The sequence below is a fragment of the Sorex araneus genome, chromosome X (genome assembly GCF_027595985.1).
Source record: "Sorex araneus isolate mSorAra2 chromosome X, mSorAra2.pri, whole genome shotgun sequence".
Lineage (NCBI taxonomy): Eukaryota > Metazoa > Chordata > Mammalia > Eulipotyphla > Soricidae > Sorex > Sorex araneus.
Genome location: NC_073313.1, coordinates 367,982,096 through 368,004,142, shown reverse-complemented (window position 1 = coordinate 368,004,142; position 22,047 = coordinate 367,982,096). Strand labels below are relative to the sequence as shown.

General features: G+C 51.1%; 1 protein-coding gene across 3 annotated transcripts in view; it reads right to left on the bottom strand.

Annotated features, from left to right (window-relative positions):
• Nucleotides 1-22,047, bottom strand: part of RASGRP3 (RAS guanyl releasing protein 3) — an 81,617-nt gene that overhangs the window by 22,703 nt on the left and 36,867 nt on the right. For 2 of the 3 annotated variants that reach the window (XM_055121705.1, XM_055121706.1), the window contains exons 2-7: nt 8,789-8,980; nt 7,349-7,451; nt 4,740-4,802; nt 3,840-3,971; nt 2,184-2,331; nt 371-544 (exon numbers count right to left, since the gene is read on the bottom strand). In XM_055121705.1, coding sequence (XP_054977680.1) covers nt 371-544; nt 2,184-2,331; nt 3,840-3,971; nt 4,740-4,802; nt 7,349-7,451; nt 8,789-8,858 — 690 coding nt within the window. In that variant the 5' untranslated portion in view covers nt 8,859-8,980. The remainder of the gene's footprint in view (nt 1-370; nt 545-2,183; nt 2,332-3,839; nt 3,972-4,739; nt 4,803-7,348; nt 7,452-8,788; nt 8,981-22,047) is intronic. The other variant, XM_055121707.1, reaches the window with a different exon arrangement.

The window sequence follows — 22,047 nt, the reverse complement described above, 5'->3', positions numbered from 1 at the left end:
ATAATTTTTTAAAAGAAAAATCTCAATATTGAGTGCTTATCTAAGTATTGCTGTTCAAGCTCAGGCTCTTTGCACGAAAGCATCATGATTTCTTCATTGTGATCTCTGAGACAGCTATAAAGAGGTCACCGTAAAGAGGTAAACTTTGTGAAATAAATAATTGTTGAGTAATTATTTTTACTATTATTATTAATATTTATTATTAAATAAACTTTCAATTAGATCATAAAAGCTATAAAGAGGTATAGTGTTGTCTGATACCGCAACACTATAAACCCCAGACTTCTTCATGGACTTTCCCCAATAGAGTTGAATTAAGCACCCAGTTGAACCAGTCCTTTGAGAAGCCCAGTTCAGTACCCAGGCATACCTTGGCAACGTTGATGAACTTGGTGATGACTTCTGCCCTTTGCTGGGGGGTGGGTTTGCTGAGCACCATCAGCTGCACCCACTTGGAGATCCCATTAAACAAAGCGATGGACCGCTCTAAGGTCGGGTTGTTGTCCAGGCAGCCGTGGATGACGTAGCTTTGGTAATCCGTGAACTGGCCGAGGAAGACGCAGAGACTGAGTCATAATGGAGTCTTTGCAAAATCAGAAGTCTGAAAGTCGCATGCAGGAAGGGAAGTGTTGCTTCTCGACAACCTAACGAGTTCTTGCATTTCCTGGTTATAGTGGCGCCCCGCTAATTTGGACCAACTGGCACCTTCCACATGGTTCTTTGCTGCGTGTCCCTGCCCTCACCTACACTGGACACAAGGGTCTGCATCACCAGCACATGTAGACTGTATGAGGGACGAGGAGGCATCCAGACCACATTCCAGTTATCCAGTGATCCACTTGGGTCAGTTGCTAAACTACCGGTTTCTGGAAATACCCCCAGATCTCAGGAAACCAGAGTAAAAGCAGAGGGGGTGGGCATGGGGGTGGGGAATGAGACATTCCTGCGCTAAATCCATTCATGCTATTTCTAGTCACTTGGCAAGTTCGAGGTAGAATGTCATACAGTTAGCACTGTAGCACTGTCACATTGTCGTCCCATTGCTCATCGATTTGCTTGAGCAGGCACCAGTCACGTCTCCATTGTGAGACTTGTTGTTACTGTTTTTGGCATATCGAATACACAATGGGTAGCTTGCCAGGCTCTGCTATGTGGGTGGGATACTCTCGGTAGCTTGCCAGGCTCTCCGAGAGGGACAGAGGAATTGAACCTGGGTTGGCTGCATGCAAGGCAAATGCCCTACCCTCTGTGCTATCACTCCAGTCCGTCATATGCTTAAGAAGAAGAAATAAACATTCAAGTGTAATGATTGTAACTCAGAATCAAAAGTTTTCCAAGGGACGGGGAAAGGGTAAGAAGATACCATTGAGTGGCCTAAGGCAGCTCTTTCACAACACACAAGTCGGGGTACAGGTTATCGAGAACACACAGGTCAGCTCTTTCCCGGTGCAGAAGCTTCCTTCTTAATGCCTTGTCTAGGAGACCAGGAAGGTCCCTGCCAGTTGGGATTACTCAGCAACATCCCCAATTCCAATGGATGTTCTTGGCCAGCAAAAAATGTGCTTGGAAAAGAAGGCAGAAGAGTGAATCCCAGGGCCTGGTGAGACCAAGACCCAGGCCGGCTGTGAACCTCGGGGGGAAACAGTCTCTGGGCAAGTGGAGAGTGAGAAGGTGGGCACAGAGACCACCGTCAAAAGGAAGAGGGGGGGATGCAGAGAAGAAATGTATCAAGAGCAATCAGGGGAAATTGCCTTGGATCTCCGTTTCTGGAAAAGAAACCACCAGACTGATGTCGGATTCTCTTTCAAGTACAGAATTCGCTCGTGACACCCATATACACAATTAGGCAGTTACCCAAATCCCAAGCTAGACAGAATTTCCTCCCAAATGTTCACCTGGGAGAAGTTAGTGGGACTAAATAGTCCTTAAATCTGTTCTGAACGTTCAGAAAAATCATGCTGTAATCCGATAAAAGGGGGCATTGAAAATAGCCACAAAAATATAACTCCTGAGCCATAAAATTGAGACAAGGTAATATTTCTCCCTGGTTAAAGGGGATCATTCCTTTGAATGAAGGGCTCTCTTCCAATGGTGCACGCCAGCCCCGCTGAGTATGGAAACCAAACTCAGGAGAAGTCGGGCCTGGTTTGTTGTCCTTGGACGAATCTCCTCCAGCCTCTTACCGAGATCCTTCGGAAAGATTTATGTTCCAGGAAAGTGAGGTGTTCGGCCAACTCAATGGGCTCCAGATGGTCAAACAGCAGACAGGCCTTCCCCTTCTTGGACACTTTCTTCCTCTGTGTGACTCGCCTCATCCAGTCGTAGGAAGGACTGCAAAGACAAGGGCCATCTGTGAGCAAGCTGGGAGTCCCTAGCTTTGTCAGCAGCCGCTGACTCGAGCTCTGGCCCTGCTTGCGGGAGCTGGTGCCAAGAGCACAGCCTTCCCATCTAAAGAAAATCCACTCGCCTGGGCCAGGGAACATGAACTTTGGATAGGGTGTGTTTGCTCTGACTGGACGCTCCTGCTTCCCTGGCGCTTGGGCCTGACAAGGCTTGGATCACAAAGGTCAGGGTTGGGGACATACAGGGGGCAGCTGATCAACATATATATGGTGGCATTCAGGCACATGGAAACCACCAGAGTCTAATAGTCACTCTTCACAGCAAGAAACATATGTATATTTTAAAGTTTGTTATAAAGGCAGAAGTCTAGGGTTCACTTTTAAAGAAGCTAATTTATTAGGAATAATAAATATTCATATTTATTATTACGAGTAATAATAAATATAATAAATATCATTGTTCCTGATAATAATCTATTTTTATTAGAAATAATATGGATTTATGTATTAATCTGTATGATCTGTGTTTTTGTAGGTGCTCAGAAGTGGCTCCTGGCAGTGCCTGGGGGACTATGTGCTGTCAGGGATTGAACCCAGGCCACCTGCATGCCCCCATCCATTGAGTTATCTTCTCGGACCCTGATAATCTGTATTTTTAACAGCCTCCTTGACTACACACAGTTGACTCCTGAAAAATGTGTTTTGTTTTTTGTTTTTTCTTTTTTTTTTTTTTTTGCTTTTTGGGTCACACCCAGCGATGCTCAGGGGTTACTCCTGGCTTTGCACTCAGGAATTACTCCTGGCGGTGCTTGGGGGACCATATGGGATGCCGGGGATAGAACCCGGGTCGGCCGCGTGCAAGGCAAACGCCCTACCCGCTGTGCTATCGCTCCGGTCCCTGAAAAATGTGTTTTAAGGAAGGGTCCAGCAGGGATGCCTGGGTCGGTGGAGCATGACCAAGATGGATGCCCGGACTTCGGGCATTCGGCTGTTCTCTGCGGGCAGCGTTAGCTTGCCCCCGAGGGAGCTCCTGGCAGGCCCGTGTCCGGGCTCTGCTCTCAGGGGAGCTCGGGAGCAGTGTGGCCAGGGCTTCTCCGGCTGCACGAGGGCAGGTCACCCGCCTCACCTGCTTGGAGGCGGGCATGGCTTGCTCCCCACGCGATGCCACAGTCCTCCCAGGCCGGTGGAGAGCAAGGACACAGGCTTCCGTGAGCAGACACAGTGCGTCCGAGGGTTCTCGCGGGCTCCCTTTGGTGCTGACTGATGCTCTCAGGAAGCCCCAGGGAAGCAACCCTCCAACTTTTGCAAATGCAGGAACTGAGGCTGCCTGGAGACAGCCTGGCGGTGCCCGGGGCTCCCTGCAGGGAGACGCTGAGGTGCAGCTAAGAGCTGCACCACCCTGGTTCTGCCACTCAAGACACGGTTGCAGGGGGTCTGCAAGCGCCCCTCCCCCAAACCTGGCTCGCCAGGGCTGCAAGGGGCTTGCCCCGCTCTTACATGCTGGAGATGTCGATGAGACTGATGTGTTTGTCGTATCCCAGCTGACTAGCCACTTCCCGAAATTCCTCCGTCATACGGATCAAACCCAGATCCAAGTTAAACTCGGCAGGAAACGTCAGAATCCAGTACCTGAAAGACGGTGAAGAGGTTTGAGCCAAAGGAGGTGGTGCAAGACCTTTGTTGTGCTCAACAGAGAACCCAGGTCCACCCCCAGTTCGGGTCAGGGGCAGCAACCTCCTAGCCCTGGCAGCCTCTCTTGCCCTTTCTCCTGCCTGCCACCCCCTGGCATCCTTCTGCTGACTCAGAAGCTGAGCTGGGGATGAACCCCATCCCAAGGCTGTTCCGAAAGGGAGGAGTATGTGAGTGAGCAGAAAGTGGGGTCACCCTGCGACTGGAGGAACACTGCAGCGGGGAGGGTCACCCACATGCCTGACCCAGGTTCGGTCCCAGGCATCCCCTGGGGTTCCCAAGTACCACCAGGAGTTAACCCTGAGCATTGCCAAGTGTGGCCCAAAAGCAAGGGGAAAAAAGGTGATGTTCGCCCCTTCTGAGCACTGGTGGGTCAACTGCCGGCATCCCAGCAGACAATGCGAGGTCTCTAGCCCAGAAGGAGGATCTGTTCTACCCCCCCAGGAGGAGGGAGAGCATGGTACTCAGGGCTTAACCCGGCTCCAGGAGCCGTATAGGGTTCCAGGGACCGAACTGGGGTTGTCCACCTTCAAGGCAAGTACCTCGCCCGCTGTTCTCTCTGGCTCAGGCGGGTCGCTCTTAACCAAACCCATGAAAGCAGGGCCTGATTCTATCCTGCGGTCCAGTTAGATTTGCTGCTCAGGGAAAAGGAAGTTGATTGTTGGCATGCCCAAGAGCGGAAGTGATAGAGCTTTGCGAGTGTCTCACCTCATAAAGTAGCAGATCTTGAGTCGGAATTCGTCGCCGTTCTCATTGCGGGCATTTCGATACGTGCTTAGTTAAAGAAAACGTCCTCCTGTTGGCTTATGTGGGAGCCACACCTGGCTCTCTGTTCAGGGGTCCCTTCTGGTGGGGCTTGGGGGTCCATGCAGGTTCCCGGCATCAGGCCAGGGTTGGCTGCAAGCAAGCCTTACGCCCTGTGTGATCTCTCCAGACCCCAAACCCCTCGTTGTGTTCAGCTGTCTCCACTGCTGCTGCTGTGGGTTCCACGGCACTGAGCAATTGAAGTGGAGTCTCTATTTTTTATGGCTCTTGGACAGACTGTGATTTGGAAAAAGAGCCACTTACAAGACTAGTTTTACTTCCCGGGGCCAGTTTTATGGACAGTCCCTACAGACACATTGCCAACTCTCCGTGCTTTTGACCTGCCAGTCCCTGGAAACACCCATGCTTCGTATCTAGGATGATTGCCACATTCCAGTGCTCTGATTTCTTCAGTATTGGAAAATGTCTTTTTTTTTTTTTTAGGTAGATTATCAGCACAGGTGGTTCTCAAGTCTATTTGTTCTTTCTCTCATAAATAAGTATTTACTTAGCTTTGGGGGCTGGAGTGATAGTACGGTGGGTAGGGAGCATGCCTTGCATGCAGCTGACCCAGGCTCGATCCTTGGCATCCCATAGGCTCCCCCAAGCCCTCCAGGAGTGATCCGTGGGTGCAGAGCCAGGAGTAAGCTCTGAGCACTGCCAGGTGTGGCCTCCAAACCAAAAATTAAATAAAGGGGCTGGAGCGGTAGTACAGCGGGGAGGGCATTTGCCTTGCACGCAGTCGGCCTGGGTTCTATTCCCAGCATCCCATATGGTCCCCTGAGCACCGCCAGGGGTAATTCCTGAGTGCAGAGCCAGGAGTAACCTCTGTGCATCGCCAGGTGTGACCCAAAAAGCAAAAACAAACAAAAAAATTAAATAAAATAAATATTGAGAGCACTTCTGTGTGCCAGGGACTGCACACAGTGGCTCTGCGGCCACCAGAGCCCGAGGCAGGTAGTGGTCAGGATGTGGTGCAGGCTAGCACGCAGGCTCAGTCCCCAGCACCCACCTAGAAGTGCTGCCTCCACATCCCTTCTCACTGATCCCAGGAGGGATGTGGCTGTCCCCAGCCCCCACCTGCCCGCACAGCCTCCAGCCACCGGGCCCAGGGAAACCCTGACTCCTGGGCACTGTGCTTCCCTCAGAGCCAGGGAGCCCACCCCCCAGTCCTCACCCCCAGGATGTGGGCAGAGGGCAGGGAAGCGGCGGCGTGGGAGGGCGAAGCTAAAGCGGGCGGGCGGAAGGATGCTCAGTCCCGGGCTCTGCAGGCGGCCCCGCAGCAGCCGGCCCCAGCTGCGTCCGGTACAGACGGGCATGGACAGCCTTAGCCCAGCAGGGCTGGGAAGGGGGGGGGGTCTGGGCAGCCCGGGGGCACGGCTTGTGTGGTTTGGGGTTTCCTGTCACAAGGACACTTCCAGGTAAGAACACATCACAACCGACCTGCTGAAGGGCCTGGTGTGGGGCCTGCAAAGGAAGAGGAGCCAGTGGCACCTCTGCGCTGACACACCACCCCAGGGGCAGGGGCAGGGGGCGGGGCTGGGGCTGGGCTGGGGTGGGGCGGGTGGGACTGGGTCTGGGGCGGGACTAGGACTGGAGGCGGGCTGGGGCTGGGGGTGGGGCGGTATTGGGACTGGGGGTGGGGCTTGGGCAGGGTTAGGGCAGGGCTAGGACTGGGGGTGGGGGCGGAGCTGGGGTCAGAGCTGAGATGGGGAAGGGCAGGGTTGGGATGGGGGGGGCAGGGATAGTGACATGGCTAAGGCGGGGCTAGAACTGGGGGCGGGGCTAGGACTGGGGGCGGAGCTGGGTCGGGGGCAGGACTGCATCTGGGATGGGGCTATTACTGGGGCGGGGCTAGGAATGGGGGTGGGCGGGGCCAGGGTTGGGGGCGGGTCTAGGACTGGGGGCGAAGCTGGGTCTGGGGCGGGGCTGGGACTGGGGGCAGGACTGCATCTGGGATGGGGCTATTACTGGGGCGGGGCTAGGAATGGGGGTGGGCGGGGCCAGGGTTGGGGGCGGGTCTAGGACTGGGGGCAGGACTGCATCTGGGATGGGGCTAGTACTGGGGCGGGGCTAGTACTGGGGCGGGGCTAGCGTTGGGGGCGGGGCTAGTACTGGGGCGGGGTTAAGACTGGGGGCGGGGTTAGGACTGGTCTGTGACTGTCTGCCACCCAGAAGGGGCCCCCCCGCCCCCCGAGAGCCCTGGAGTCCCCATGAAGGGCTCATTCCTTGAGACTGGGGGCAGCCTGCAGCCTCCACCCCGGCCCTCTGCTCCCCGTTTCCTTTGAGATCTGGGCTAGATTTTCAAGGCGCACCAAAACACCCAGAGGGAGGCCGGCCTGTGTCTGGTCCAGCGGCTGCTTGGCCCGCAGGTCTCTGGACAGCCACAAAACAGCTGGACACGCGCCTGAAGACTATTTACTCCTCCTAATTTACCGCCGCGGGGCAGACTCTCCATCCACAGAGAGAAGCTGATTTACGACGGCCAGATTACACAGTAGTTGAAAGGATATATGCAGAGAAGCTTCCCTGCCAACTCGGTGGAAGACAAATACCACCGATGCATCAGGAGAACGATTCTTGGCAGGTAGCTGTTGTGGAGCTCTCCGTGGTCATCTGTTAAAATATGAAATCAAACCGGGCGTGAGAAGACAGCAGGCACACCCTTCCCTTTTCCTGAGGCCAGCTGAGAACCGCTACTGTCTAAAGCGTCTTCTAGGGGCCGGAGAGACAGTACAGCGAGGAGGGCACTTGCCTCGCATGCAGCTGGCCCAGGTACGACCCCTAGGACCCAAAAACGCCCCCCAAACACTGCCAGGAGCAATTCCTGAGGGCAGAGCCAGGAGTAATCCCTGAGCACTGTCAGGTGTGGCCCCAAACCAAACCCCCCACAAGAAAGGAAGCGTCTTCTATAGCCACTCTCGCCATCCTCCTGTGCACGCTGGTGTTTCTCTCTGAGTTACAAGGGGAGCCTCACTCCGCGGTGTATGGCCGCCAGATTTAGCAAACAGAAATATAGAACGCTTCATTAACTCTGCGTTAAGGTAAATCAATTTTTTAGTGCGCTTTCCGCATGACTTGAGATACGTTCATGTTGAAAATGTATCTGAAATTCAGCTTTCACAGATTTTTGGGTGTTTTATCGGGCCACCCCGTCTGGCGCCTTTCTTCCCTGAGTCAGGAGGCAGTGCCGGTCAGGGCACGTGTTCAGCATGCACCTGACAACCCAAATTTGAACCCAAAGCCCCGTGGTCCCCTGAGCATGCGCATCACTGCGGGGATCTCCCCAGTGTCCACAGTGCCCCGGGGCTGGAGCAGCACCAGATCCTTGGACCTTGGCATTGAACCCAAAGCCTGGTTGGCAGAGACCCCTGGGGTACCTGGGCCTGCCCCTGAGAAAGCGGAGGAAGGTGTCAGTAGTCCTGACAGGGCACAGTATTAGGAGCAGAGTAGGACCAGCCTGGAGCTGAGGCTGGAGACAGAATCTCAGTGAAAGGAACGTGATGAGCGCATGGAGGTAGCAAGACCCAGGGAATGTTCCAGAAACCTGAAGTGGCTGGTGTGTCGCAGGGGTGGGCAATAGGAGCTCGTGGCTCGCCCTGGTGCATGTCAGGACAGACACACAGGCTGCCCACAGCCCGCCAGCCAGGCTTCTGGGTGATGTTATCAGCAGAAACCAGGCTTCCCACAGGCACGGGTGTTAGCTGTGCTCATGACGTGGAGGAACGCGGGGTAGACTAGCAGCCAGAGGGCCTTCCTGAACACAGAGCCAGGGGCAGCCCTGAGCACCACTGGGGGTGGCCCCCAAACCCCAACCCCAACCCACCCGAACGACCTCAGTGCCAAAGCATGGAGTCTGAATCCGGTTCCCGGGCACCCAGGTGTCGGGCAGGGAAGGGCCGGGTCGGGACAGCCCCCGGGAGAGGAGGGGGGGTGGCGGGGAGGGCTCGTACCGAACATCTCGATGCAGGCGCTCAGCAGCTCGTCCAGGGTGGCTGCCTTCCCGAGGCTGCTCGACCCCATGGTTCCACAGCCGCTGTCAGAAGACGAGAGACGTTTCCGGCGCCGCACAGACCATCTCCGCAGTCACGCGAGCGGCTGGCAGCCGTGCCTCCGGTGGCGTCTGTCCTTCGCCGCACTCCAGGCTGCAGACACGAGAAGAAAGTCATCAGGGTGGCGCTCAGGCCTTTCCTCTATGGTCCAGGTGGACCTCTGGACGGCGCTGTGAGGTAGGCAGGGCCCGACGCAGTGGGAGTCACAGAGCGAAGGCAACCATCTCTGTGCAGGCCACAACTGCTGCCTGCTGGCCTTGCCCTTCCCTGGTGATGTTGGGGCTAGCCTCCTGAGCACTGCTTGGGAGCACCCCAGCTCGCCAATATACACCTTTTCTCTCAGGCCTGGAAAGGGCACGTGATTCTTGCAGGGGCTCGATCGTTGCTAAGAGGGAGCTCTCCACAGTGAAATGACATCTGCACTGTCTGGTCACTGCAGCACTGTGCACAATAGCCAGGATCTGGAAACAACCCGAGTGCCCGAGAACAGACGGCTGGTTAAAGAAACTTTGGTACATCTATACAATGGAATACTATGCAGCTGTTAGAAGAGATGAAGTCATGACATTTGCTTATAAACTAATGGTCAATGAGTATCATGCTGAGTGAAATGAGTCAGAAAGAGAGGGACAGACAAGAATTACTGCACTCATTTGTGGAATATAAAATAACATAATATGAGATTGACACTCAATAACAGTAGCTATATGGGCCAGGAATATTGCCCCATAGTTGGAAGCCTGTCTCATGAGCTGGGGGAGAAGGCAGCTGGAATAGAGAAGGGATCACTAAGTCAATGATGGTTGGAGGAATCATTCGGGATGGGAGATGTGTGCTGAAAGTAGATAAAGGACCAAACATGATGACCTCTCAGTATCTGTATTGCAAACCATAATGCCCAAAAGTAGAGAGAGAGTATGGGGGAAACTGTCTGCCATAGAGGCAGGGGGAGGGGTGGGACGGGGGGGGGGGGTACTGGGGACATTGGTGGTGGAAAATGTGCACTGGTGGAGGGATGGGTGTTCGATCATCATATGACTAAAACTCAAACATCAAAGTTTTGTAACTGTACCTCACGGTGATTCAATTAAAAAAAAATAAAAAGAGGGAGCTCCCTGCAGGGGCGCCGGGTGGAATCGGGTGTGGCTCTCGGGCCACAGGTGTCCACGAGGCAGCCAGACTCGGCTTAACATGGTGCAATTCGAGCTGGAGAAAGTGGCAGAGGAGGCGGCAAAGCAGTAAGAAATTCGCATCCAGTTTTAGAACCAGCTAATGGCCAGCTCTGAGCAGCTGCGCGCCGACTGAGAAATGCGCAGCCCCCGGATTTGGACTCAGAAGCAATAGTTTTAAAAAGTGTCAGTTCAGTATTTCACTTTCTCTTGGGGCAAGTTTCACCGAGCCTTGAGTGGGACGTCTCTGGTGTTCTCAGCCGTCTGTGTGTGGAGATCAGAGAGGATCAGGGACCCTCAGTGGGGGCTGGCTCTGTGCCCAACAGCGTTTGGAGAAGCTTTGCCCCGTGCTGGCCGAACGTCCTCGTACTCTCTGATGCTAAGGACTTTTTGGTCAAGGACCCAAGTTGAAGCAGCAGAGCAACTAGTATGAGCAATGGGAGGAGAGATGTTCGGGTAAAGAAGGAAAGGAAAGAGAAAGGAAACACTCTTGCCACTCCGAGCATCGGGTAGCAAGGCAACTGGCCTTATCGACAAAGGATTTCACTTTGGAACATTCTCCAGCCAAAGTCCAGTAAACCTGTTAGAGACATCTGAATCCCAGATGGTGCCTAGGAAACCTGCTAAAATGCCACTGAGAGGCTGGAGCAATAGCATAGAGGGGAGGGCATTTGCCTTGCACGTGGCTGACCCAAGTTCGATTCCCAGCATCCCATATGGTCCCCTGAGCACTGCCAGGAGTAATTCCTGAGTGCAGAGCCAGGAGTAATCCCTGAGCATTTCTGGGGGCTTCCTTTTGGCAACCAACATATCTAGAGCTCTCTAGCATGAGTTAAATGAGAAATGAGAGTCTCAAAGAAACTCGAGTAAGTACCATAGGATTCTGACCTCCAACATAGGAGGTATTTGCATACCATTGGGCTGGAGTTGAATGTGGACAAGAACTGATAGATGTTTATACCTAATAGCCATTGGCAGTCAGAGAGATCCCAGATGGACACATTCAACCACATGGAAGGGTTATGACCACTGATGTCAATTCCAGTGCTCAGATTATGAATAACATACCATAAGTGACAGAACTGGGAAATATGTAACTCAGAAGTCAACATTTTAAAGTTTGAGAAGAATGTTTATTTTGTTTGGGGTCACACCACCAATGCTCAGGGTTACTCTTGGTTCTACACCTAGAAATTACTCCCTGTGGTGCTCCTGGACCACATGGGATGCCGGGATCAAACCCAAGTCAGCCATACGCAAGGCCCTCCTTGCTTTACTATCTCTCCAGGCCCTGTGGGGGGGGGGGAATTTTTTGGAAGTGTTTTCTTTTCCAGCAGTGCTCAATATTCAAAATAATGCGGTATATAACTGGAAGAATCTGGTGTTGAGTGCTCTGAAGTCAAGTCATATTTTTTCTTTGATTGTACGTTACATCAGGGTAGGTCTGATCTAATGCTGATCATCTCATCATTGTGGAGGAGGTGATACTGATGATGGTGCTGATGGGATACTGGTGGTGATGCTCCTGCTCAGGAGCCGGTGATGGTGGTGGTGGTGTTGATAAGGATAGTGATGTAGGCAATGATGATGGCTATGGTGATAATGAGGACAATGGCGGAAAAAGAACTTAAACTCATCTCTTTTTTTTGGTTTGTTCTTGGGCCACACCCAGTGAAGTTCAGGGGTTACTCCTGGCTCTGCACTCAGTTATCACTCATGGAGGTGTCCCAGGGACCATGTGGGATGCTGAGGATTGAACCGAGCCCATTGGGTTGGCTGTGTGCAGTGCAAATGCCCACCCTGCTGAATGATCACTCCAGCTGCTCACACTCATCTGTTTGAGTTCTCGTTGGTTATTTTTATCTGTTTGTTTTGTTCTGTTTTGTTGCTTTTTGGGTCACACCCAGCAATGCACAGGGTAAGTTACTCCTGGCTCATGCACTCAGGAATTACTCCTGGCAGTGCTCAGGGGACTAAATGGGATGCTGGGAATCAAACCTGGGTCAGCCGCATGCAAGGCAAACACCCTCCCCGCTGTGCTGTCACTCCAGCCCCTGTTTGAGTTCTCTTTGTACCAGGCACTGCACAGAACATCTGACTCACTCAACTCTGAGAGATTAGTCTCCTTTCCAGAAATCCAGGAGTAAGTAAAATGCAGCTAAACCTTGTCGTTTAATCATTACCCCAAAATATGCTTAATTGTTACCAAAAAAAAGTTACAAGAAGGGCTTGTACAGGAGCTGTGCGCTGGTTGTGGACTTCAGTTTAGTGCTAATGCACCAGCATGCTCCCACCTTTTGTGCCCACGATGAGCAAAGAAGACGTTAGCAGTGACTGAAGAAACCCCACGAGGCCAGTGCAGCGATAGGACAGACTCTACACACAGGAGACCCCAAGGGAATGAAGCGGCCACACAGGATGCCTCGAAGAAGTCAGAGAACAAGGACAGAAGGCACAACCCCCCCCTCAAGCCTGGCCCTGCTCTCTCCAGAGGCAGGAAGCTGTCTGTCTGCACACACCAGGAAGAGATGAAACCAGGATTCTGCAGCGCTCAGAACCGAGCTCCCCTGGGGCTGCGGGCGGTGGGCGGTGGACAGGAGGAGTCCCTGGACGTGGGCGGGGGGAAGGGGGATGGTGGAGCTGTGGGCATGGGGAGGGTGGACACGTGGAATCGTGATCACGGGGTTGTAAATCCGGCGCTGCACCAACTAGAGGAGGAAACTCCAGCCCTGAATTCAGGCCGCCCCTCCGGGACAGTGACCGCAAGAGTGACTTCGAGCTATCTCTGTGCTCGCAGGCCAGTTCCGCAGCAAACAACGACAACGAACAAAAGCATCTGTTTCGTGTTCAGCGCTGTGCTCTGGCCTGGCGACATCAAGAACCCTTTTCCAGGGACCCACCTCTCCCTGAAGGACATAGATCATGACCCGGTTATTATGAAACAATTGCCCGTGTGGTCCACTGTCAGAGACGCAGCTGGCATTAGGGTTTCCTGCTTCCGTACTGAAGAGATCCAGGAAGACTAAGGAGATCTGGGAAGGCCTCCTGGAAGAGGAGTCACCTAAGTGAATTGCATTCTGTGGGTCAGGCGCTAAAACAGAAAGTACCGGCTACGGACAATAACGTCACATGGCAAAGTGCCTGGAAAAACCTGAGTGTGGTTCCAGAATTGGTCATGGGATGGATGTCACCAATTCCAGCCAGAAAACTTACCATCCCGTGAAAAATACATAAGAACAGACATTTAAAACAAAATCTGGCACTAAAACCAAAGGAAGAAAAACACAGTTGGGGCCAGGTAAGGGTGTACTGAGTTATGGACTTTCTTTGGATTTAAAGGAAGGCAGAAATAAATGAATGTGGAAATAAATGAAATCATAGGGCCTCTAGAATGCTTTATTCTTATTTATTAATTTTCTGGTTTTGCTAAGCAAAACAATAAACTTTAAAAACTCAGTCTTACCCCGAGTTGCCGCCCACGGATGGTTCTTACGCTCCTGAATGGCCACGAACCAATTTCGGAACCCAGTGGCTTCTGGCTGAAATTTCTCTGGACTTAATTACTAAAATACCAGAAATCCAAAATCATATGCTCTTCATTATCAGCAATAGAAACAGATTATCAAATAATGCCTTTTCGGCAGGTCTGATTGTTGGGGGAAAATTCCGAATTATAATAGTGAGTTTTCTGTTGAAACATTGAATGTACTCAAAGTAAAGAGAAAGAAAAGTGAAAATCACCAGCCACACAGGCAGGGTCGGGGGTAGGGTGGGGGGTATACTGGGGTTCTTGGTGGTGGAACATGTGCACTGGTGAAGGGATGGGGGTTTGATCATTGTATCACTGAGACATAAACCTGAAAGCTTTGTAACTGTTCTCACAGTGATTCAATAATTAAAAATAAATTTTAAAAAATAATAAAAAATAAAAACTCAGTCTGATGCTAGATTTAAAAAATAACATCACTCCCAGACCAGAGAGACAGGACTTTACCTTCCATGCAGCTGACCCTTGATTGATCTTTGGTACTACACATGGTCCCCTGAGCACTGTCAGAAGTGACTCCCTGAGCACAGAGCCAGGAGTGAGTCCTGAACACCATCACATGTGGCCCAAACCTCTGTGCTCCTAGTTCCCCCCTCCCCTCCCCACTCCTGCTCCACAAAGCAAAACAAAAATATATTTGTACATACAAAGGCTACCTTAAGAGTCATAACATAACCCTAACCCTAGCTCTAACCCTAACCCACTAACATACGCCTCAGAGACCTGGGACCTACGGAAACAGGATGAGAACACTATTCGGGTATCCCAAAGAGGAATCGAAAGAGCTATGCTTGGAGTATCACGTTTCACTCAAGTGAGAGAAGGAATCCAGAATTCCGACCTCTGTCGACGATCAAGAACCAGGGACGCTGTCTCGTTTGCCAAGCCATGGAAAATCAGATGGGCTGGACATGTAATGCGATTTAGAGAGGACCACTGGACTAGAGCTGTTACCAGCTGGATTCCATGGACATAGAAAGATCACATGGTCATCCACCTATGAGATGGTCAGACTTCTTCGTCAAAACCCTGAATGAACGGTTTGAGGCTCTTTGTGTTCTTGGAGTGAGCAGATGCCATTGGGCTACACTAGCATGCGACAGAGACGAATGGAGACATTACTGGGGCCCGCTTGAGCAAATCGATGAACAACGGGATGGCAAGTGATACAAGTGATACGTACAGAACCCCTTTAACATGCACTATTAATTTCTATAAAACTGCAATTCATCAGCATCTAGTGAAGACACTGTGATCCTCTTTAGAACTGGTATCTTTATTTGTAGTCTTTTTTTGTTTTATAGAGTGGGAGAGTCTTGGTTTAAAACTACTGTATGTCAGGGATTTGGGTTTAAACTTTTTATTGGAACTAATTGACACTGAAGCATGGGGAATGAAGTAGAGGAACTCAAACACATGTTTTTTTCATTTTCTTTCTCTACTTTCAATTAGATGGGTACAACTTAATACCCATAATTTAAATTCTCTTAAATTCTCTTAAGCTTAATGACTTGTTAACATTTACAGATGTTTCTCTACAATTAGCATTTCTTTCTTTCTCTAAGAGGAAAAGCAAATCTCAAGATTAGGGTATTTCTTTTCCTCCATTCCAAGACACTGACTAATTTCTCTTTATGCCTGAAAATAAACCACAACACCTTCTCCAGAAGGAGAAAATATGGTTCACTAGAAAATGTCGATGGTTTCTTAGATTCCACTGAAGTTCTCTAATGCTCACTTTTATCATCTCTAACATAGAAAAAATCATTTTGCTTCCCCAGGGGAACAAAGAAAGATAATTTATTAAGAGGGTAACCAAAAATGCGATTATTTAGTATTTGTCTTTCTCCTGATATGTCTCCTTCCAGTTCTACTCAAGTTGGAACAAATTGCCAGATTTCATTTTTTTCTTATAGCTGAATAGTATTCTATTGTGTGTTATGCCGAAGTTTCTTACTCACTTATCTTTGGGGCACTTTGGTTTTCAAATATTGGTTAGTGTAAATAGTGTGACAATAAAATACTGGGTAATCTCACTCGTGTGGAGTATAAAGGGAAAAAGAAAGGGAGTAGACGATGTCCACTGAGAAGAAACTCAGAGATACGAAGCCACAGAACTGAGGGTAGCAGCAGGGCACAGGGTCAGACCAGCAGGATTCAAGGGATACCAGTAGAAGGATGTGGGCACTCAGCTAAGGGTGAGTAACATGCCAAATACCTGAAATATTAGTATTAATATCTTATAACTAATGATACTTCAACAGATTAAAAATGATAGTGCCAACTATAGGCATGAAATGACTACATTTTTTCTTCATGATTGTATCTTCACCTACCAATTTTTCTCTCCTAAAAATAATTTCTATGCCATATTCCGAGCTGACTAAAATGACAGTCTGACTTGGTATATATGCAAGTTTAATGTGAGCTAAGAGGTCCGTATTTCTATGACTCCACTTTGTCAAATCCATATTCCTAGTGAAAATAAATAAAAATCATTCAGAGATGGAAAAAAAATACGTACCAGGAAATCTGAGTATTATGAAATGTTGTCACTTTGCAAAGCAATTATTCAGAATTCAGAGTTATTTCCCCACGGGGACAATATTAGAAGTGGATTAATAACAGATTCACATCGTCAGACAAGGAGGTCAGTGCGCCACTTTAATAAGTGCCAAAAGACGCTTCGGAATGTAATTGGAATTCTCAGTTAGTTCAGCTTCCTTGTTTGCCAAACTGCGTGATTCCCGGGCACCTGCATGCAAGGAGGCCGTCTCTGCTCACTCTTGGATTTGGGGAGACAGAGGAGGAGGTGGGGAGCGTGGATGGCCACTAATCATGCATTCATTACTCAGAGCAGGAAAGAATGAATGAAGGCTCAACTGTGAGCACGTTCAGGAAGCGCTGGCTCATGCTCGCCCCGTCAAGGCTGTCTTCCATGCCCCGTGAGCCCACTCAGACCTAGCTCTGTCCACCCTCGCGCCAGTGTCCATCCCGCACGTCACACAATGCTTGCAGAAATCACACACACTGAGCAGAAACTGTGTGAAAAACTGGCCACTCCATCGTCTCTTCCTGCCTCTTGGTTGATTTTTTAAATTTTGTTTTGCTTGGGGACCACACCCGGCGGTGCTCAGGGCTTGGCTCTGGACTCAGGAGTCACTCCTGGTGGGTTCAGGGGACTACTGGGGTGCTGGGGATCAAGCCTGGGTCAACCTGAGCAAGGCAAGCGCCCTCCCCACCACACTATCGCTCCAGCCCCCTCCCCCTGCCTCTGGACCACGTTCCCTGGAAGATTCCCCCCAAACATCCCTCCCCTGGTTTGCCTCCAGGACCCGGGTACCGCTTCAGCTCCGTGTGCCAATTCTCCTACGGCTGCTGGCTGGCAGCTGTTCGACCCTGGCCCTTCCCTCTCACTTCCAACTCCTGAGGACCAACTCACCCATCACCACCGCCATGCAGCGGGCTCCACACCAGCCGACCCGGTGGGCTATCAGAGGGCAGAGAAGGGCTGGGGTACCTACACTGGGTTTGCAGCTAGTGTGGCTTTAGGGGGAGTTTTGCTTTCCCTTCATTTGAACTTTCTATCTTACCCTCATAGGCTTCTGATGAGAATGAAAAAGGATCCAGTTCCTTTGAAATATACCAGGGCAGGGGCTGGAGCGATAGCACAGTGGGTAGGGCATTTGCCTTGCATGCGGCCGACCCGGGTTCGAGTCCCAGCATCCCATATGGTCCCCCGAGCACCACCAGGAGTAATTTCTGAGTGCAGAGCCAGGAGTAACCCCTGTGCATTGCCGGGTGTGACCCAAAAGGCAAAATAAATAAATAAATAAAAGAAATATACCAGGGCAGTTCCTCGAACATACACTTTTTTTTTTTTTTTTTTTGCTTTTTGGGTCACACCCAGCGATGCTCAGGGGTTACTCCTGGCTTTGCACTCAGGAATTACTCCTGGCGGTGCTCAGGGGACCATAGGGGATGCCGGGGATCGAACCCGGGTCGGCTGCGTGCAAGGCAAACGCCCTACCCGCTGTGCTATCGCTCCGGCCCCACACTTTTTTTTTTATTATTGAATCACCATGAGAACAATTACAAAGCTTTTCAGGTTTAAGTCTCAGTCATACAATGATCCAACACCCATCCCTTCACCAGTGCACATGTTCCACCACCAAGAACCCCAGTATACCTCCCATCCCACCCCCCACCCTGCCTGTGAGGCAGATGATTTTCACTTTACTCTCTCTTTGATTACATTCAATATTTCGACAGAAACTGTCACTATCATCCTGTTGCTCATCGATTTGTTCGAGGGGGCACCAGTAATGTCTCTCATTGAGAGACTTATTGTTACTGTTTTTGGCATATCCAATATGCCATGGGTAGCTTGCCAGGCTTTTCGAGAGGGGCGGAGGAATTGAACACAGGTCAGCGGTGTGAAAGGCAAACGCCCTACTGCTGTGCTATCGCTATTATTATTTGTAATTTCCCCCCAACAATCAGACCTGCCGAAAAGGCATCATTTGATCGTTTGTTTTCCATTTCTGAGAATTAAGAGCATATGTGGCCGCAACAGCAGCCACGCGATTTTGGAATTTCTGGTATTTTAGTAATTAAGTCCAGAGAAATTTCTTCCAGAAGTCGCATCACTGCAAGCTCATACCTTAGTGAGCTTAGTGGGCTCTAAAAGATGGTGAAAACACGTTCACACAAAAACGTGTACACAGATGTACTCATGGGAGTCAGAAAGTGGAAGCAACTGGGATAGCCATGAACCGGCGCATGCGTCAAGCCAAGGAAGTGTTTCTAGTCACTGGAGTTTGACTTGGGCTTGAGAAATAGTTCAACGCTGATTCACGCTACAGCAAGGTTACGCCCTGCAGACGTTAAGGTCAGTGGAAGACCCTGACCCAGAGGCCTCATGCTTGGCCCTTCTCTTCTGTGAAATGTCCAGCCTAGGAAGGTCCGTGGAGGCAGAGGTGAGGAGTGTTAGCCAAGGACTGAAGCAGGGAAGGGGGGAGCAGGACTGATGCAGGGTGTCTGGGCTTCCTTGGGGAACCACAGAAGTGTTCTGGAATTTGGCGTTGGTAACATCCAAGATTGCGGACACACTGACAGGTGAGTGGATTGTTCACTGAGCTGGCACAGCAGGTGCGGTGTTGACTGTGCTCTCAGCTGGCCCAGGTTTGATGCCTGGCACCACATACGGGCCCCTGGGCCCCACCAGGAGTGACCCTTGGATGCTGCTGGATGTGGTCCCAAAAGAAAACTAACGGAAAAGAATACTTTTTAACGGTCTATTCTATGCTAGGAGGCTTGCCACAAAGGGAGAGGAGGTGGTAGGGGGCAGGGGAGTGCAGTTAGGACAGAGAAGGGGCCACTATGACAACGGCCATTGGAACTGCACTGTACTGAGCTGTACTAAAAGGAGGCACAGTGATATGCAGGGAGACCCTCCGCAACAGCATTGCAAATCACAGTGCCTGAAAGGAAGAAAGAGGAAATAAAAAGAGAGAAGAAAGTGTCAGCCATAGAGTCAGGCCAGGCGTGGATAGGGGTGGGGTGGGGGGGACCAGGGCGTTGGTGGCAGGAAGTGGACACTGGGAACAAGCCCTGAGCACAGCCAAGAGTGGCCCCCCAACCCCAAAACAGACGAAGCAAACATTTAACAAGCAAAGTCCTGGAGAGGATCCAAAGACCTGGGCCAGTCCCCAAAGAGGTCAGAGGCAAGAGGCTCCAGGGACAAGTTCTAGAAATGCCACCAGCACCACCTGTGTCCCAGTGGTCATGGATGGGACCCAACTGTGGACGGGGTTATCTCCCATCTGCAGAAGGGAAACAGGCGTGTGGGTCACTGACATCTCTGGAAGAGGCCTGAAAGGACAGGACAGTGGAAAGAAAGTCTCCTGATTTCCTGCTAGCTTCCAGTTCAGACTGGTTTGGGGAGGGGTTTCCTGCCCCCCACCAGCGCCCAAGCCTTCTCGTGTCCCACAGTCCACCCTCAAAGGTCCATCATGGGACTCCCCCGGACACTGGGACTGTCTCTAGGCACTGATGTGGGTTTTGTTTGTTTTTTGTTGACTTCTTCTGTGTGTGTGTGTGTGTGTGTGTGTGTGTTTGCTTATTTTCGGGGGTACATGCACAGAGGTGCCCAGGGCTTACTCCTGGCTCAGGGCCTACTCCTAGTGGTGCTCAGGAGACCATATGGGGTGATGCTTGGGACCTACAAGATTTCCAAGCAACAAGGCAAGAGGATTCTACCTCACGATGAAATACAGCGCAACTAGTTTTTGCATTTCAGAGCAAAACCTCACATGAAGATGTCAAGTCCTCCCATGACTGAAATACTGCATGATAATTGGTTTGTGGGAAGACTCAGTCTGGGGAGATTGTCAAGCGGGGGGTCCTCAGAGAGGCAGGTCCAGCACAGGTTTGGCTGAGGCCTCTCCCAGCCACCCTCAGATAATGAAGAGCCAGAAGAGCCAGAGAAACCGAGGCAGGTTCCCAGGCTTGGGTGGTCCTCACACGGCCACGAGCATCCACCTGTGCTCCCTCGATCTCATTTCCAGTAGCGTAATTTCAACACTGGCTTCTGATGTCTAGACCACACCGTGGTCTAGACCACATAACGGGCACGCATATGCTCCTTATCTCAGCTCCCTTTCGCCATCAAACCACGGACAGCCGACAAGCACTCCCCAAGCATCGAGGGGTACCACCTCACTACGAAATACAGCACAATGATCTTCTGCATTTTAAACAAAAACCCACACAAAGATGTCTAGATGCTAGACGCTCCCCTCCCCCGTCAATGGATTCCTAAATAGCAGTACTTGGTTTGGGGCTGAGCGGTAGTAAGCAGGGAGGGCGTTTGCCTTGCATGTGGCCGACCCGGGTTCAATTCCCCAGCATCCCATATGGGCTCCCAAGCACTGCCAGGAGTGATTCCTGAGTGCTGAGCTAGGAATCACCAAGCATCGCCAAGTGTGATCCAAAAATCCAAACAAACAAACAAACAAAACCCACTTTGGTTTGTGGGAAAACTCGATCTGGTGGAGAAAAGCAAAAAGTATCACCATAAAAACATCAGTGACGGGGCTGGAGTAATAGCACAGCGGGTAGGGCGTTTGCCTGGCATGCGGCTGACCCAGGTTTGATTCCTGACATCCCATAGGGTCCCCTGAACACCACCAGGAGTAATTCCTGAGTGCAGAGTCAGGAGTAACCCCTGAGCATCGCTGAGTGTTACCCTCCCCGCCAAATAAAAAGCAAAAATAAATAAATAAATAAAAGACCATTTATTAAAAAAAAAAAATCAGTGACGGGGCCAGGTAGATACTACAGTGGCAAAGTACTTGCTTTGCATGTGGCTAATCCAGATTTGACACCCCCCCCCCCGTACCCCATATGATCCCCTGAGCACCACCAGGAGTAGTCCCTGAGCCAGACGTAAGCCCTCAGCACTTCTGGGTGTGATTTCCCAAAAGCAACAAACAAACAAATCCACAAAAACCAGACAAGCATAAACCACTTCGATGATTGGGGAAAATCCTGGAAGACCTGCAGCTATAGTTGCAGGAACGGGTGTGGGCATGTTCGTGACCCCCGTGTCTTAATTTCTTGCACTATGAAGGGGCATAGACTTGTAAAAGTGTTTTTGCTTTCCAGGTATTATAGTTTCCTTTCAAGGTCTAACTTTGCTTGTTTTATGTTGGGGGTGGAAGATCTACCCCAAGGATAAACTTTTTTGTTGTTTTCGCATTTGGGCCAGCCACAAGCTGGCTCTTGCGGAAATTTCAAACATTTTGAATATGTTGGAAAAAAGGGACGGAATGTGAATTCTTCACGTTGAAAGACGCATTTTAGGAAACGCTTCAGATCTCCTGGTCTGATTCCGCCCCACCACCACCGGCACGAGGCTCCACGCGAGCCACCGGCACGAGGCTCCACGCGAGCACTGGGGTCGTGACGCTGCTGGCGGGGTTTGCCGTGGCGGGATCTCGACAGAGCCAGCTGGCAGAGGCTCCGGTTCAACGGGCAGTTTGAAACGCAAGACAAGCGCCGCCTCTTGCCCGAGCAAGGAGGCGAGCGTGGGGATGGCTCCCAGATGGGCTGAGCGCGGGTCTGCCACCGAACGAGTATTTCTTCCCTTCCTGACCAGGTGAGAAAGCCCAGCGTTCCGCCCCAGTTTTCAGCTTTCTCAACGGTCTCGGGTTCCGTTTGAGGAAGAGCCCTTCATCAGCGCCAGGCAGATGCTGGTGACTCCCAGCGCCTTAGCTTCGTGAGTCTAGGGGTAGCTGGAATAGGACACAGCGTTCTAGTCCATTAGAAACAAAACAGATGGGCTGGAGTGATAGCACAGCGGGTGGGCGTCTCCTTGCACGCGGCTGACCCGGGTTCGAATCCCAGCATCCCATATGGTCCCCTGAGCACCGCCAGGGGTA